We start from the raw sequence: 16813 nt of genomic DNA on the forward strand, positions 1-16813 counted from the left end.
TATTATTTCAGGGGAAGGGGGATCTCAAGGGGAGAGGACAGGCAAGAGAGGAGGAAGGGGAGGGGAAGGGGAGGCCCGTCGGGGCAGGGGAGAAGCACCGTCCGTCCGTCCGTCCGTCCGTCCGGGGTGAGGAGGCGGTCCCGGAGCCCCGGAGTCCCGGAGCCCCCGGGCCCCCAGGCCGGGGCAGGCCCGGGCAGGCCCTCGGGCATGGTGAGCGAGCGGGCGGCGGGCGGCCCGGCGGCCGGGGTCCCCGGGGTCCGCGGGGTCTCCGGCGAGGAGGCCATGAACGTGAACGTGGGCGGGGTGCGTCGACGGCTGAGCCGGCGGGCCGTGTCGCGGTTCCCGGACACGCGGCTGGGCCGGCTGGCGCGGGCGGGCTCGGAGGAGCAGGCCCTGCGGCTGTGCGACGACTACGACCCCGGGGCCCGCGAGTTCTACTTCGACCGGCACCCGGGCTTCTTCCTGGGCCTGCTCCACTTCTACCGCACGGGCCGGCTGCACGTGCTGGAGGAGCTGTGCGTCTTCTCCTTCGGCCAGGAGGCCGAGTACTGGGGCCTGGGCGAAGGCCTGCTGGCCTCCTGCTGCGGGGCCCGCTACCACGAGCGCCGGCTGGAGCGGCACCGGCGCAGCTGGGACGAGGACAGCGAGGTGAGTAGCGTGGACACCTCCCCGGACGAGATCTCCGACTTCAACCGGGACCTGCTGCGCTACCGGGCCGTGCGCTGCGGCCGGCTGCGCAGGCGCCTGTGGCTGACCATGGAGAACCCGGGCTACTCGCTGCCCAGCAAGCTGTTCAGCTGCGTGTCCATCGGGGTGGTCCTGGCCTCCATCGCCACCATGTGCATCCACAGCCTGCCCGAGTACCGGGCCCGGGAGGGCGAGGCCCGGCCCCGGGCCCGGGCCCGGCCCGACCCGCCGCCGTCGGAAGACCCCCTGCTCCGCCGCCTCGAGTACTTCTGCATCGCCTGGTTCAGCTTCGAGGTGTCCTCCCGGCTGCTGCTGGCCCCCAGCCTGCGCAAGTTCTTCCGCCACCCGCTCAACCTCATCGACATCGTCTCCGTGCTGCCCTTCTACCTCACGCTGCTGGTGGACGCGGCCCTGGGCGGCGAGTCGGAGCTGGGCGACCTGGGCAAGGTGGTGCAGGTCTTCCGCCTCATGCGCATCTTCCGCGTGCTCAAGTTGGCCAGGCACTCCACCGGCCTGCGCTCGCTGGGTGCCACCCTCAAGGTAGTGCCACCGGGGGGGCGGGGCCTAATCACGATAATAATAATAATGGTATTTGTCAAGCGCTTACCGCGTGCGTAGCACTGTTCTGAGCCCTGGGGAGGACACGAGGTGATCGGATTGTCCCACGTGGGGCTCACGGTCTTCATCCCCATTTTGGGGATGGACGGGGAAGCAGCGTGGCCCGGTGGAAAGAGCCCGGGCTTGGGAGTCAGAGGTCGTGGGTTCTAGTCCTGGCTCCGCCGCTTGCCGGCTGGGTGACTTTGGGCCAGTCACTTCACTTCTCTGGGCCTCAGTTCCCTCCTCTGTCAAATGGGGATGAAGACTGTGAGCCCCCCGTGGGACAACCTGATCACCTTGTATCCTCCTCAGCTCTTAGAACTGTGCTTGGCACATAATAAGCACTTAACAAATGCCATTATTATTATTATTATCATTATTATTATTATTATTAATTTAATTATTAGTAGTAGTAGGGGGCCATGTCTGGGCTGGGAGGGGCTATTTGGGGGCAGGGCGAGGGCGTTCACCGGGCGTCACCCTCAAGGTAATAATAATAATAATAATAATGATTATTATGGCATTTCCTGTGCACCTTGTAACCTCTCTATTGCAGAATTGTACTTTCCAAGCACTTAGTACAGTGCTGTGCACACAGTAAGCACTCAATAAATACGATTGAATGAACCTCCCCAGCGCTTAGAACAGTGCTTTGCACATAGTAAGTGCTTTATAAATGCCATTATCATTATTATTATTATTATTATTATTATGCAAGGCACTGTAGTAAGCACAGGGGTAGATCCAAGAAGATGGGGTTGGAGCCAATCCCTGTCCCACGTGGGGCTCACAGCCTCCATCCCCATTTTCCAGACGAGGTCACTGAGGCCCAGAGAAGTGAAGCGACCCCGCCCAAGGTCACAGAGCGGAAGAGTGGCAGAGGCGGGATTGGAACCCATGACCTGGGCTGTGGCCATTAGAGGGGCGGGGCGAGGGCTCTCATTGGACGGTGCCCTCCGAGAAGGGGCGGGGCCTAGGAGGGCGAGGGCTCTCATTGGACGTTGAAGTGTTAAGCGGGGCGGGGCCTAGGAGGGGCGAGGGCTCTCATTGGACGTTACCCTCCAAGGAGCGCGATGAGAGGCGGGGCTTAGTGTGGGCGTGGCCTAGGAGGGGCGGGGAGAGGGCTGTCATTGGACGGCGTCCTCCAAGGAGCGCGAAGATGGGCGGGGCTTTATGGTGGGCGTGGCCTGGGAGGGGCGAGGGCTCTCATTGGATGGTGCCCTCCAAGGAGCGTGGAGAGGGGCGGGGCTTAGTGTGGGCGTGGCCTAGGAGGGGCGGGGCGAGGGCTCATTGGACGATGCCTTCAAAGTAGAGCGAGGGGCGGGGCTTAGGGTGGGCGAGGCCTAGGAGGGGCGGGGCGAGGGCTCTTATTGGACGTTCGTTCATTCATTCATTCAGTCGTATTTATTGAGCGCTTACTGTGTGCAGAGCACTGGACTAAGCGCTTGGGAAGTCCAAGCTGGCAATATATAGAGACGGTCCCTACCCAACAGCGGGCTCACAGTCTAGAAAGGGGAGACAGACAACAAAACAAAACATATTAACAAAATAAAATAAATAGAATAGTATTGTAACCTCCCCAGCGCTTAGAACAGTGCTTTGCACATAGTTAAGCGCTTAATAAATGCCATTATTATTATTATTATTAATAGTAAATATGTACAAGTCAAATAAATAGAGTAATAAATCTGTGCAAACATATAGACAGGTGCTGTGGGGAGGGGAAGGAGGTAGGGCGGGGGGGATGGGGAGGGGGAGAGGAGAAAGGGGGCTGAGTGTGGGAAGGCCTCCTGGAGGAGGTGAGCTCTCAGTAGGGCTTTGAAGGGAGGAAGAGAGCGAGCTTGGTGGATGTGCGGATGGAGGGCATTCCGGGCCAGGGGGAGGATGTGGGCCGGGGGTCGATGGCAGGACAGGCCAGAATGAGGCCCAATCAATCAATCAATCATATTTATTGAGCGCTTACTCTGTGCAGAACACTGTACTAAGCGCTTAGGAAGTACAAGTTGGCAACATATAGAGACGGTCCCTACCCAACAGTGGGCTCACAGGCTCACAGACAGGCCCAGTGAGGAGGTGAGCGGTGGCAGAGGAGCAGAGGGTGCGGGCTGGGATGGAGAAGGAGAGAAGGGACGGGAGGGAGGAGGGGGCAAGGGGATGGACAGCCTGGAAGCCGTGAAGCTTCTACTGAGGATGCGTGGAGCACAGGGTCATCTTCACTTTTAACTGGTCCCCAGCCTGCTTTGAGATGGGCAGGGAGTGTATCTGTTTATTGTTGTATTGTCCTCTCCGAAACGCTTAGTACAGTGCTCTGCACACAGCATGCGCTCAGTAAATACGATTGATTGAATGAATGAATGGAGAAGGGCAGGCTTGTTGTCATCAAATCATCATCAATCGTATTTATTGAGCGCTTACTGTTGTGCAGAGCACTGTACTAAGCGCTTGGGAAGTACAAGTTGGCAACGTAGAGAGACGGTCCCTACCCAACAGTGGGCTCACAGTCTAGAAGGGGGAGACAGAGAACAAAACAAAACATATTAACAAAATAAAATAAATAGAATAAATATGCACAAATATAATAAATAAATAAATAGACGGTCAGAAGGACCCTCCCCCCCGCCCTCCCCCAAAAACCTGTAAAGGTTCAGGAGAGTACAATATGACAATAAACGGACACATTCCCTGCCCACAACGAGCTTACCATCTAGAAAGGGAGACAGACATGAAGATAACTTAGAACAATGCTTTGCACATAGTAAGCGCATAGCAAATGCCACCATTATTATAAATAGCACTTAGTACATTCATTTATTCATCCAATCGTATTTATTGAGTGCTTACTGTGTGCAGAGCACTGGACTAAGCGCTTGGGAAGTACAAGTCGGCAACATCTAGGGACGGTCCCTACCCAACAACGGGCTCACAGTCTAGAAGGGGGAAACAGACAACAAAACAAAGACATGAATATAAACAGAGCTTAGTACAGTGCTCTGCACACAGTAAGCGCTCAATAAATATGATAGAATGAATGAATAAATAAATGACAGATATGGTTAGAATTACCATGGGACTGGGGCGGGAGGCTGAGCCCCCTCCTTCCTCTCCCCCTCTTCTCCTTCCCCTCCCCACAGCACCTGTATATATGCATATATATTTGTACATATTTATTACTCTATTTATTTTATTTGTACATATTTATTCCATTTATTTTATTTTGTTAATATGTTTTATTTTGTTGTCTGTCTCCCCCTTTTAGACTGTGAGCCCGCTGTTGGGTAGGGACCGTCTCTAGATGTTGCCAACTTGGACTTCCCAAGTGCTTAGTCCAGTGTTCTGCATGCAGTAAGCGCTCAATAAATACGATTGAATGAATGAGGGGGGTGAATAAAGGGAGTGAGTCAGGGTGACACAGAAGAGTGGGAAAAGAGTCAGGGAAGGCCTCTTGGAGGAGATGGCCTTTCAAGCAGGCAGAAACTCCTCACCCTGGGCTTCAAGGCTGTCCATCCCCTCGCCCCCTCCTCCCTCACCTCCCTTCTCTCCTTCTCCAGCCCAGCCCGCACCCTCCGCTCCTCCGCCGCTAATCTCCTCACCGTACCTCGTTCTCGCCTGTCCCACCGTCGACCCCCGGCCCATGTCATCCCCCGGGCCTGGAATGCCCTCCCTCTGCCCCTCCGCCAAGCTAGCTCTCTTCCTCCCTTCAAGGCCTTACTGAGAGCTCACCTCCTCCAGGAGGCCTTCCCACACTGAGCCCCTTCCTTCCTCTCCCCCTCGTCCTCCCTCCATTCCCCCCATCTTACTTCCTTCCCTTCCCCACAGCACCTGTATATATGTTTGTATATATTTATTACTCTATTTATTTATTTTACTTGTACATATCTATTCTATTTAGTTTATTTTGTTAGTATGTTTGGTTTTGTTCTCTGTCTCCCCCTTTTAGACTGTGAGCCCACTGTTGGGTAGGGACTGTCTCTAGATGTTGCCAACTTGTACTTCCCAAGCGCTTAGTACAGTGCTCTGCACACAGTAAGCACTCAATAAATATGATTGATTGATTGATTGATTGATTGATTGATTCAAGAAGGCTTTGAAGGCATGGGAGAGTCATCCTCTGTCAGGTATGGGGAGGGAAGGCGTTCCGGGCCAGAGATAGACGTCTCCCCGCCTTCCGGTGTCCAATCAATCAATCAATCAATCAATCAATTGTATTTATTGAGCGCTTACTGTGTGCAGAGCACTGTACTAAGCGCTTGGGAACTACAGGCAACATATAGAGACAGTCCCTACCCAACAGCAGGCTGACAGTCTAGAAGACCACAGTCCAACGGCCTCTCTCTTCCCTTGTAGCACAGCTACCGGGAAGTGGGCATCCTGCTGCTCTACCTGGCCGTGGGAGTCTCCGTGTTCTCCGGCGTGGCCTACACGGCCGAGAAGGAAGAGGACGTGGGCTTCGACACCATCCCGGCCTGCTGGTGGTGGGGCACGGTGAGCATGACCACCGTGGGCTACGGGGACGTGGTCCCGGTCACCGTGGCCGGGAAGCTGGCCGCTTCGGGCTGCATCCTGGGGGGCATCCTCGTCGTGGCCCTGCCCATCACCATCATCTTCAATAAGTTCTCGCACTTCTATCGGTGCCAGAAGGCCCTGGAGGCCGCCGTGCGCAGCAGCGACAAGAAGGGCTCCGGGGGCTCCTGCCGGAGCAGCTCCCTCCAGGAGGTGACCTCCGAGGTCTCCAGCCAGGATTCCCGGCGAGGAAGCTCTCCGGAATGGGGGGCCCGCTCTCCGGAATGGGGGGCCCGCCCCCCGGCCCGACTCCCCACCCGCCAGGCCCGCTAAGGACCGCCACGACTCCGGTGGGAGGCCGGGAGCGACGGTGCTATTGCGCTTAATCGACCGGATGTATTTATTGAGCGCCTCCTGAGTGCGTTGTCTGTCTCCCCCTTCTAGACTGCGAGTTGGGTAGGGACCGTCTCTAGATGTTGCCGACTTGGACTTCCCAAGCGCTTAGTACAGTGCTCTGCACACAGGAAGCGCTCAACCAATTCGATTGAATGAATGAATGAATGAATGGAGCACTGTACTAAGCGCTGGGGGGTGGGGGTGACAGGAGTCATGACCCTTGCCCTTAAGGAGGTCAGAAGGTCGTAGGTTCTAATCCCGGCTCTGCTTCTGGTCTGCTGTGCGGCCTCGGGCAGAGCACTTCACTTCTCTGGGTCTCGGTTGTGCAGCCTCGGGCAGAGCACTTCACTTCTCTGGGTCTTGGCTATCTCATCGGTAAAATGGGGATTGAAACTGCAAGCCCCTTGTGGGACGGGGACTGTGTCCAAACCGATCTGCTCATATCCACCCCAAGCACTTAGTACAACGCCTGGCACATAATAAGCGCTTAACAAATACCACAGTTATTATTATTAGTAGTAGCAGTAGTCATGTAGGGACCGTCTCTATATGTTGCCAACTTGTACTTCCCAAGTGCTTAGTACAGTGCTCTGCACACAGTAAGTGCTCAGTAAATACGATTGAATGAATGAATGAATGAATGATCCCTGCCATTAAGGAGCTCACGGTCTACTGTGTGCAGAGCCCTGTACTAAGCGCTTGGGAGAATGCAAGATAAGCCCATAGACTTCCTCTTGAGGTCAAGGACTTCTCAGGAACTGAGCAGAAGAGGTGGGGGCGAGTCCTCTCTCCGCAGAGCGGGGCGGAGCAGACTCCTCTCCTGCTCAGCTCCCTCGCCCCCCCCTCATTCCTTCAATCGTATTTATTGAGCGTTTACTGTGTGCAGAGCACCGTACTAAGCACTTAGTACCTCCAGCTCGATCCCCAAGCGGCCTTGCTTCACCCCAGCGAGCGATCCAGACCGTCGGGTCAGGGGCAGGCCTCCTCGGCAGGCCCGGGGCAGCCGTTCCCCCTGTTCAGGGGACGTGTGGCAGTCCGTGCCCGTTCTGACCAGAGAGGAAGTGCGGCCGGCAGCCCCCACCCGGCCCTCCCTGGTGCCCGTTCCAAGACGGAGGTCGGCTCCTCTGCAGGGCAGTGTCTCCTAGTGCCCTGGGGAGCCCCTGCCCCATAACCGCCACCCCCACCCCGGGCAGTGCCGATGGAGCAGAGAAGGCAAGGGCCGGCAGCTCCTGTCCATTGGCCAGTGCTGGCCTCGCTGGCTCATTCTTACATAGCTTGGCACTACCAGGGGCCGGTCCTAGTCTTCCCCAGAGGCTGGCACGACCCGTCACGGACGCTCCGCCACCTGTCCAGCTCGTCGCAGTTCTCTTGCATGCATATGCACACACACACACACATAGGCACAGGTGTCGCTTCGACACAGTCTGATGAAATCCGGGCAATCCTGGGCTACCCGCAGGTCTGCGGGATGAGGTTGGACTCAATCCCAACCTTGCCGTCACCTCGTCCCCTGGGCCCGGAACTGTCTACTGCTGCCGGCCTCCTCCCCGGCTGGCCGAGGAGCCACAGGCCCAAGAGGCCGGGAACCCGTCTGACGGTCGTAGGGCGCGTCGGAGGCGGAGGCCTTGGGACCCCGGGTGGCCGATCGGTGGCCTTAGTCATGGCCTCGTCCCCCGTGCTCATCCGTGACGAGACGGCAGCCCTGTCTGTGATGGAACGAGCAGCCCTTCCGGGCTCAGTCTCCCCAGGAGCAGGCAAGGAAGGGTCTCGTGATCTCGTGATTTTAAGGTGGGCCGGGGGAGCCGCTCAACTCTGTCCCAGCCCTTGCTTACGCTGAAGATCCCACATCTCTGCATCCCCGGGTGGGGGTCCTGAGCCCACGGCCCGGGTTCGAAACAGTCCCGTCTCTGCCCATTGGCAGGCAAGGTCTCCCCAACCCCCCCGCGGTCCGGCAACGGGGAGAACAGCCCAACCTCAGAGGGCTGCTGTCTGTCACCCCTAAACCCCACCTCGGGAGCGGGCTGAGTCCATCTCTGGGGTCAGGGGGAGGTGCTGCCGTCCAGGGGCTACACATCAACCGCCCTGTGTTTCGGCGAATTCAGACCGGGGGGATGCCTCGGCCTGCACCCCGATCCTAAAGGTCAATTTCAGTCAGGTCAGTTCCTGCGGGCCTAAAACCTCCCAGGAAGATGAATGTGTGTACGTGTGTCTACATGTATGTTTGCTCAATAAAAACTACAATGACGACAACTACTGTTGGTACTACTGTGCACATAGTAAGTGCTTAACAGATGCCATCATTATTATTATTATTACTACTACTAAGGCCTCCTCCTTCCCCAGAGGATTTCCTGTAGCAGGCTTAGGGGGTTGAGAAAACACGCGTAAGATAAAGGTTGGAAACCCATTTTCCCACGTCGGGGGAAGAGCTCAAGACAGGGAGACGGGGCCTGAGACGCAACCATCTTGGGCTCAGCAGTGTCCCAGGGAAGGGGGAGAGGGAGGGGTGTGAACCACGGGGGGCTAAATGGGGGGCCTGCTTGGGAGGTGGGGGGTATTGGGGTGATAAGAATAGAACCAGGGGGCCCTAGGAGATGCTGGGCGGGCCTACAGGAGGAGGAGGAACTACGGAGCTGCACGGAGTCCCGGATCTCAGCTGCTGCTGGCCTTGGTGAGAATGGTCCCTTGGAAGGGCCGAGGGCGGAGAGGAGATTCCTCTGATCCGGGAGACGGATGGCACGGCCTGGTGGAAAGAACATGGGACTGAGAGGCAAAAGACCCGGGTTCTAGTCCTTTCCCCTCCCTGAGCCCCAAGGTCAATCAATCAATCAATCAATCAATCATATTTATTGAGCGCTTACTGTGTGCAGAGCACTGGACTAAGAGCTTGGGAAGTACAAGTTGGCAACATATAGAGACAGTCCCTACCCAACAGTGGGCTCACAGTCTAGAAGACTGTCCTCAACTGCCAAATGGGGATAAAATCCATGGTCTCCCTCCCACTTGGGCTGTGAGCCCCAAATGGGACGGGGACTATGCCCGGTCTGATTATCTAAATCAATCAAAGTTAAGGAAATGTGAGAAAATGAAGCTCCCGGAGGGCAGGGAGTGCTTCTTAGGCACTGGAGTATTCCCTCAGCACCTCGGTCGGTGTTTTGCAATGGTAGGTGTTGACTGATCCATGTCAAAATAAAATTGGAGCTCCTGGCTTCCTCTCAGCCTTTCTCCGATTGATCTCGGTGCAATGAGGAAAAATAGGCCCTTCCCCCTCCCATCTTTGTTTTGCTCGGCCAGAGAAGACCTGGAAGGTGTCAGAATGATTAACAGGACAGAAACAGTTCACATTCTTCTGGTACCTATTGGTTCCAAGCTCTTGCCAAAATGGTTATTCAGATTCACCTTTGATGATAAGCAGCGTGGAGAAGCAGCATGGCCTAGGGGACAGAGCCCGGGCCTGAGAGTCAAAGGACCTGAGTTCTCCTCCCGGCTCAGCTACTTGTCAGCCGTGTGACCTTGGGCAAGTCACTTTTAACTTCTCTGGGCCTCAGTTCCTTCATCTGTAAAATGGGGATTAAGACTGCGAGCCCCCTGTGAGATGGGGACTACTTCCAAACTAATCTGCTTGTATCGACCCAAGCGCTTAATACCGTGTCTGGTACATAGTAGGTGCTTAGAAATACCACTATTATTATTACCACCATTATTATTACTATATTATTCATTCATTCAATCGTATTTATTGAGCGCTTACTGTGTGCAGAGCACTGTACTAAGCGCTTGGGAAGTACAAGTTGGCAACATATAGAGACGGTCCCTACCCAACAGTGGGCTCACAGTCTAGAAGACTGGGCTCACTCCATACAAATACATTAATAATGAATACAATCATAATAATAATAATAGTAACTATCGCAAGACTTGGAGCGTATCGGGGAATAATAATTATGGTATTTATTAAGCGCTTACTATGTGTCAAGCACTGATCAAACAAGGTCATCAGGTTGTCCCATGTGGGGCTCACAGTCTTCATCCCCATTTTCCAGCCGAGGGAATTGAGGCGCAGAGAAGTGAAGGGACTTGCCCAAAGTCACATAGCTGACAGGTGGCGGAGGCGGGATTAGAACCCACGACCTCTGACTCCCAAGTCCGGGCTCTTTCCACTGAGCCATGCTGTTCAGGGGGATGGGTAAATTCAGAAACTCCTGAGCTTTTCTTTCCATGAGTGACCAAGAGATGTGCCCAGTTTCTGCCCTCTGCAGCCTGGGGAGTTCCCTGAGCCAAGTTCAGGGGTTGGCGATAGGCTACCAAGCTCAGGGAAGCAGCGTGGCTCGGTGGAAAGAGCCCGGGCTTGGGAGCCAGAGGTTGTGGGTTCTAATCCTGGCTCCGCCACTTGTCAGCTGGGTGATGTTGGGCAAGTCACTTCACTTCTCTGGGCCTCAGTGACCTCATCTGGAAAATGGGGAACAAGACTGTGAGCTCCCCGTGGGACAACCTGATCACCTCGTATCCTCCCCAGCGCTTAGAACAGTGCTTTGCACATAGTAAGCGCTTAACAAATGCCATTATTATTATTAAGTACGAATTGGTAGCATATAGAGTCGGTCCCTACCCAACAGCGGGCTCACTCTGTCCCGTATAGGGCTCACGGTCTTAATCCCCGTTTTACAGATGAGGTCACTGAGGCACGGAGAAGTTAAGTTCAAATCCTGGCTCCGCCACTTGTCAGCTGTGTGACTTTGGGGAAGTCACTTCACTTCTCTGGGCCTCAGTGACCTCATCTGGAAAATGGGGATTAAGACTGTGAGCCCCCAAGGGACAACCTGATCACCTTGTAACCTACCCAGCGCTTAGAACAGTGCTTTGCACACAGGAAGTGCATAATAAATGCCATTATTAAGTGTCTTGCCGAAGGCTACTCAGCGGACGAACGGCGGAGCCAGGATTAGAACCCATGTCCTCTTACTCCCATTCTTATTAAAATCGGATGTCATCTTTGAAATTAAATTCAGGTCGTGCAGGGAGGCAGCCCAGCCGAGAGGCAGCCGACATTATCGTCACTCAAGGGGCTCTGTTCTCTTCTTCCACATTAAGTGCTAATTTGGGAGTTTATCACCTCAATGAAATGCCAAATGCCAAACAGTAGGTTATGCCTGAGAATGAGGAATTGGCAGTGGGCGAGGAGGAGGAGGAGAAGGGAGAATGCGGCCCCTAGATTCAGCCCCCACCTCTTCCTTGGCAGCACTCCCTGATCTTTGGAGTCAGAGGTCGTGGGTTCCAATCCTGGCTCTGCCAACTGTCAGCTGTGTGACTTTGGGCAAGTCACCTCACTTCTCTGGGCCTCAGTTCCCTCATCTGGAAAATGGGGATGAAGACTGTGAGCCCACGTGGGACAACCTGATCACCTTGTAGACTCCCCAGCGCTTAGAACAGTGCTTTGCACATAATAATAATAATAATAATATTATTTTATTCTTTTAGACTGTGAGCCCCCTGTTGGGTAGGGACTGTCTCTATATGTTGCCAATTTGTACTTCCCAAGCGCTTACTACAGTGGTCTGCACATAGTAAGCGCTCAATAAATACGATTGATGATGATGATGATGATGATGATAATAATGGTATTAAGCGCTTACTATGTGCAAAGCACTGTTCTAAGCGCTGGGGAGGTTACAAGGTGATCAGGTTGTCCCACCGGGGGCTCACAGTTTTAATCCCCAATTTAGAGATGAGGTAACTGAGGCACAGAGAAGTGAAGTGACTTGCCCGAAGTCATACAGCTAAGCGCTTAATAAATGCCATTATTCTTATTATTCTTATTATTCTCTTAATTAGCTCATCTCTCAGAGGATGATGGGAAAAACAGTCCCATCCATTTTCCACCACCTCTCGGGGAAAATTCAAGGCAGCCTACCCCCTCCTGCCACCAGAGAAGTAAGCTGGTTCAGCCTACTCCTTTTAGATGGGTCTGGCTGACCCAGGGGTAGGGGAGATGAGGGGGGAAACCTTCCAGAACAGGAGGGAAACCAAGGCAGAAGTTGAAGGCCTCCATTATGGCAGGGATTACCAAGGGGCAGGGTACCAACACAAAAATCAGAAGCAGTGTGGCCCAGTGGAAAGAGCATAGACATGAGGTTCTGATACCAGCTCCACCACTTGTTTGCTGCATGGCCAAGTCATTTAACTGCTCCATGCCTCAGTTTCCTCAACTGTCATGGGAGGATTCAATGCCAGTTCTCCCACCTCCTTGGATTGTGAACCCCGCGTGGGACAGGGACTACGTCCAATCTGATGATTTTATATCTACTTTAAGGAGGAGAAGCAGCGTGGCTCAGTGGAAAGAGCACGGGTTTTGGAGTCAGAGGTCATGGGTTCAAATCCCTGCCCTGCCAATTGCCAGCTGTGTGACTTTGGGCAAGTCACTTCATTTCTCTGGGCCTCAGTTACCTCATCTGTAAAATGGGGATAAAGACTGTGAGCCCCCGATGGGACAAACTGATCACCTTGTAACCTCCCCAGCGCTTAGAACAGTGCTTTGCACATAGTAAGCGCTTAATAAATGTCATTATTATTATTATTATTATTATTATTACTTTAGCGTTTAGTACAGTGCTTGGCACATAAGAGCTTAACAAATACCACTCCTCCCTCTAGACCGTATGCTCCTTGTGGGCAGGAAACACGTTTACCAAATCCTCTCGATTGTAAGCTTGTTATGGGCAGGGAACGTGTCTGCTAACTCTGCTGCTGTGTAATAATGATTATGGATTTGTTAAGCGCTTACTATGTTCCAGGGACTGTCCTAAGCACTAGGGTGGATTCAAACAGATTGTGTTGGACACAGTCCCTATCCCAATCTCAATCCTCAATATGCAGGTGAGGGAACTGAGGCCCAGAGAAGTGAAGTGACTTGCCCAGGGTCACTCAGCAGACATGGAGGAGCTGAGATTAGAAGCCCTGACCTGATTCCTAGGCCTGTGCTCTCTTCGCTATGCCCCAATTGTCAGTTGTGTGACCTTGGGCAAGTCACTTCACTTCTCTGGGCCTCAGTTCCCTCATGTGTTAAATGGGGATGAAGACTGTGAGCCCCATGTGGGACAACCTGATCATCTTGTATCCCCCGGGGTGCTTAGAACAGTGCTTTGCACATAGTAAGCACTTAACAAATGACATCATTATTATTATTATTACTCTCCCTAACGCTTAGTCCAGTTCCCTTCAAAGCCCTACTGAGAGCTCACCTCCTCCAGGAGGCCTTCCCAGACTGAGCTCCCTCCTTCCTCTCCCCCTCCTCATCCCCCCCACCTTACCTCCTTCCCCTCCCCACAGCACTTGTATATATGTATATATGTTTGTACGTATTTATTATTCTATTTATTTACTTTGTACATATTTATTCTATTTATTTTATTGATATGTTTTGTTTTGTTGTCTGTCTCCCCCTTCTAGACTGTGAGCCCGCTGTTGGGTAGGGACCGTCTCTAGATGTTGCCAACTTGGACTTCCCAAGCGCTTAGTACAGTGCTCTGCACACAGTAAGTGCTCAATAAATACGATTGAATGAATGAATGAATGAATCAATGAATCAATCAATCGTTGATTGAATGAATGCTCTGCACATCATTCATCATTCGTTATTTTATTGACATGTTTTGTTTTGCTGTCTGTCTCCCCCTTCTAGACTGTGAGCCTGCTGTTGGGTAGGGACCGTCTCTATATGTTGCCAACTTGTACTTCCCAAGTGCTTAGTACAGTGCCCTGCACACAGTAAGCGCTCAATAAATACGATTGAATGAATGAATGAATGAATAATATAGTAATAATAATGGTGGTAATCATAATACCACCGTTGAGGCTCAACGAATGAATGCTCTGCACATAGTAAGTGCTCAATAAATACCACTGATCGATGATATATTGTATTCTCCCAAGGGTTTAGCATAGTGATCTGCACACATTAGGCACTCAATAAAGATGTTATTTTGGCTCCTGAATATGCATCCCATAAGGCAGTGAAGAGAAGCTGTGTTGAGGGGTCTCCCCTGGTTCGACCACCCCCGTTTCCAGAAAGATAATAATAATAATAATAATAATAATAATAATAATGATGGCATTTGTTAAGCGCTTACTAAGTGCAGAGCACTGTTCTAAGCGCTGGGGGTGGATACAAGGTGATCAAGTTGTCCCACATGGGGCTCACAGTCTTAATCCCCATTTTACAGATGAGGTAACTGAGGCTTGCCTAAGGTCACACAGCAGACATGTGGCGGATCCAGGATTCGAACCCATGACCTCTGACTCCAAAGCCCGGGCTCTTTTCCACCGAGCCATGCTGCTCCTCTCTCCCCTCTCCATCTCTGGCTCCTCCTTCCCTTCCCTCTGTGCCGCAGTCCAGCTTGGCGCTTGGAATCAATCAATCAATCAATCAATCAATAGTATTTATTGAGCGCTTACTGTGTGCAGAGCACTGTACTAAGCACTTGGGAAGTACAAGTTGGCAACATATAGAGACAGTCCCTACCCAACAGTGGGCTCACAGTCTAGAAGGGGATGCTCCAGGGAGGCCGCTCCGACCACAACCGGCAACCTACGGGATTTCTGGAGCGACCGAGGAATCCGAGGATCGGTCCGCTGGAAAAAAAGGCTTCTTGACTCCTGGTGATCTGATTTGGTTTAGAAAACCGGGCTCCCTTCAAGTGAAGACTGAGTCACTCGGCGTCAGTCACCAGGGCTGCTGGACGACGAGGTGACCCGTGTGGCCCTACTTGCCCTCAATCAATCAATCAGTCAATCGTATTTATTGAGCGCTTACTGTGTGCAGAGCACTGGACTAAGCGCTTGGGAAGTACAAGTTGGCAACATATTGCCAAGTTGCCCTCCCCCGGGGAAGAGAAGTCAAGCGAAGCAGCGCGGGCTTAGTGGATCGAACCCGGGCCTGGGAATTAGAAGGACCCGAGTCCTAATCCCAGCTCTGCCACTCGTCTGCTGTGTCACTTGACCTCCCTCCCTGGGCTTCGGTTCCCTCGCCTACAAAATAGGGATTCAATAATAATAATAATAATATTAATAATATATAATAATATAATATATAATAATAATGGCAGCATTTATTAAGCGCTTACTATGTGCAAAGCGCTGTTCTAAGCGCTGGGGAGGTTACAAGGTGATCAGGTTGTCTCACAGGGGGCTCACGGTCTTAATCCCTATTTTACAGATGAGGTCACTGAGGTCCAGAGAAGTGGCTTGCCCAAAGTCACCCAGCTGACAATTGGCGGAGCCAGGATTTGAACCCCTGACCCCTGACTCCAAAACCCGAGCTCTTTCCACTGAGCCATGCTGCTTCTTTAATACCCACTCTCCCTCCTACTGAGATTGCGAGCTCCACGGGGGCCCTGATTACCTTCTATACCTGATTACCTTGATATCTATCCTAGCACAGTACAGTGCTCAGCATAGAGCAGCGTGGCTCAGTGGAAAGAGCACAGGCTTTGGAGTCAGAAGTCATGGGTTCAAATCCCTGCTCTGCCAACTGTCAGCTGTGTGACTTTGGGCAAGTCACTTCACTTCTCTGGGCCTCAGTTCCCTCATCTGTAAAATGGGGATGAAGACTGTGAGCCCACCATGGGACAACCTGATCACCTTGGAACCTCCCCAGCACTTAGAACAGTGCTTTCCACATAGTAAGTGCTTAACAAATACCATCATTATTATTATTTTTCTAGACTGTAAGCCCACTTCTAGACTGTGAGCCCACTGTTGGGTAGGGACCGTCTCTATATGTTCCCAACTTGTACTTCCCAAGCGCTTAGTACAGTGCTCCGCACACAGTAAGCCCTCAATAAATACGATTGAATGAATGAATGAATGATAGTTTTCATTCATTCATTCAATCAAATTTATTAAACGCTTACTGTGTGCAGAGCACTGTACCAAGCGCTTAGTGGCTTAGTGGGTAGAGCACAGGCCTAGGAGTCAGAAGGACCTGGGTTCTAATCCCGGTCTGCCACATATCTGCTGTGGAACCCTGGGCAAGTCACTTCACTTCTCTGTACCTCAGTTACTTCATCTGTAAAATGGGGATTCATTCATTCATTCAATTGTATTTATTGAGCACTTACTGTGTGCAGAGCACTGTATTAAGTGCTTGGGAAGTACAAGTTGGCAACAACTAGAGACGGTCCCTACCCAACAGCGGGCTCACAGTCTAGAAGGGGGAGACAGACAACAAAACAAAACATATCAATAAAATAAATAGAATATGTACAAATAGAGTAATAAATCCGTACAAACATATATACATATATACAGGTGCTGTGGGGAGGGGAAGGAGGAAAGGCGGGGGGGATGGGGAGGGGGAGGAGGGGAAGAGGAAGGAGGGGGCTCAGTGTGGGAAGGCCTCCTGGAGGAGGTGAGCTCTCAGTAGGGCTTTGAAGGGAGGAAGAGAGCTAGTTTGGCGGATGCGCGGAGGGAGGGCATTCCGGGCCAGGGGAAGGATGTGGGCCGGGGGTCGACGGCGGGACGGGCAAGAACGAGGGACGGTGAGGAGATTAGCAGCAGAGGAGCGGAGGGTGCGGGCTGGACTGGAGAAGGACAGAAGGGAGGTGAGGTAAGAGGGGCGAGGGGATGGACAGCCTTG

General features: G+C 52.7%; 1 protein-coding gene across 2 annotated transcripts; it reads left to right on the forward strand.

Moving 5' to 3' along the window:
- The first annotated feature begins 205 nt into the window (after positions 1–205).
- Positions 206–6235, forward strand: KCNS1 (potassium voltage-gated channel modifier subfamily S member 1). 2 transcript variants are annotated; one of them, XM_038750539.1, is made up of 3 exons: positions 206–1227; positions 5629–5766; positions 5920–6235. In XM_038750539.1, the coding sequence occupies exons 1-3, from the start codon at positions 208–210 to the stop codon at positions 6115–6117; spliced, it is 1356 nt and encodes a 451-aa protein (XP_038606467.1). In that variant the 5' UTR covers positions 206–207; the 3' UTR covers positions 6118–6235. The 2 variants fall into 2 exon arrangements, with proteins under 2 accessions (XP_038606467.1, XP_038606466.1); XM_038750538.1 differs by having other exon boundaries at positions 5629–6235.
- Positions 6236–16813: the final 10578 nt, after the last annotated feature.

Source organism: Tachyglossus aculeatus, chromosome 8 (genome assembly GCF_015852505.1).
Source record: "Tachyglossus aculeatus isolate mTacAcu1 chromosome 8, mTacAcu1.pri, whole genome shotgun sequence".
Taxonomy (NCBI): Eukaryota; Metazoa; Chordata; class Mammalia; order Monotremata; family Tachyglossidae; genus Tachyglossus; species Tachyglossus aculeatus.

What these genes read in the sequence shown, in the direction of transcription:
- KCNS1 (XM_038750538.1), top strand. Translation starts at nt 208, where the DNA reads ATGGTGAGCGAGCGGGCGGCGGGCGGCCCGGCGGCCGGGGTCCCCGGG. An exon ending in CGCTGGGTGCCACCCTCAAG is followed by an intron (nt 1,228 to 5,628) that starts GTAGTGCCACCG and finishes CTTCCCTTGTAG; the next exon opens with CACAGCTACCGGGAAGTGGG.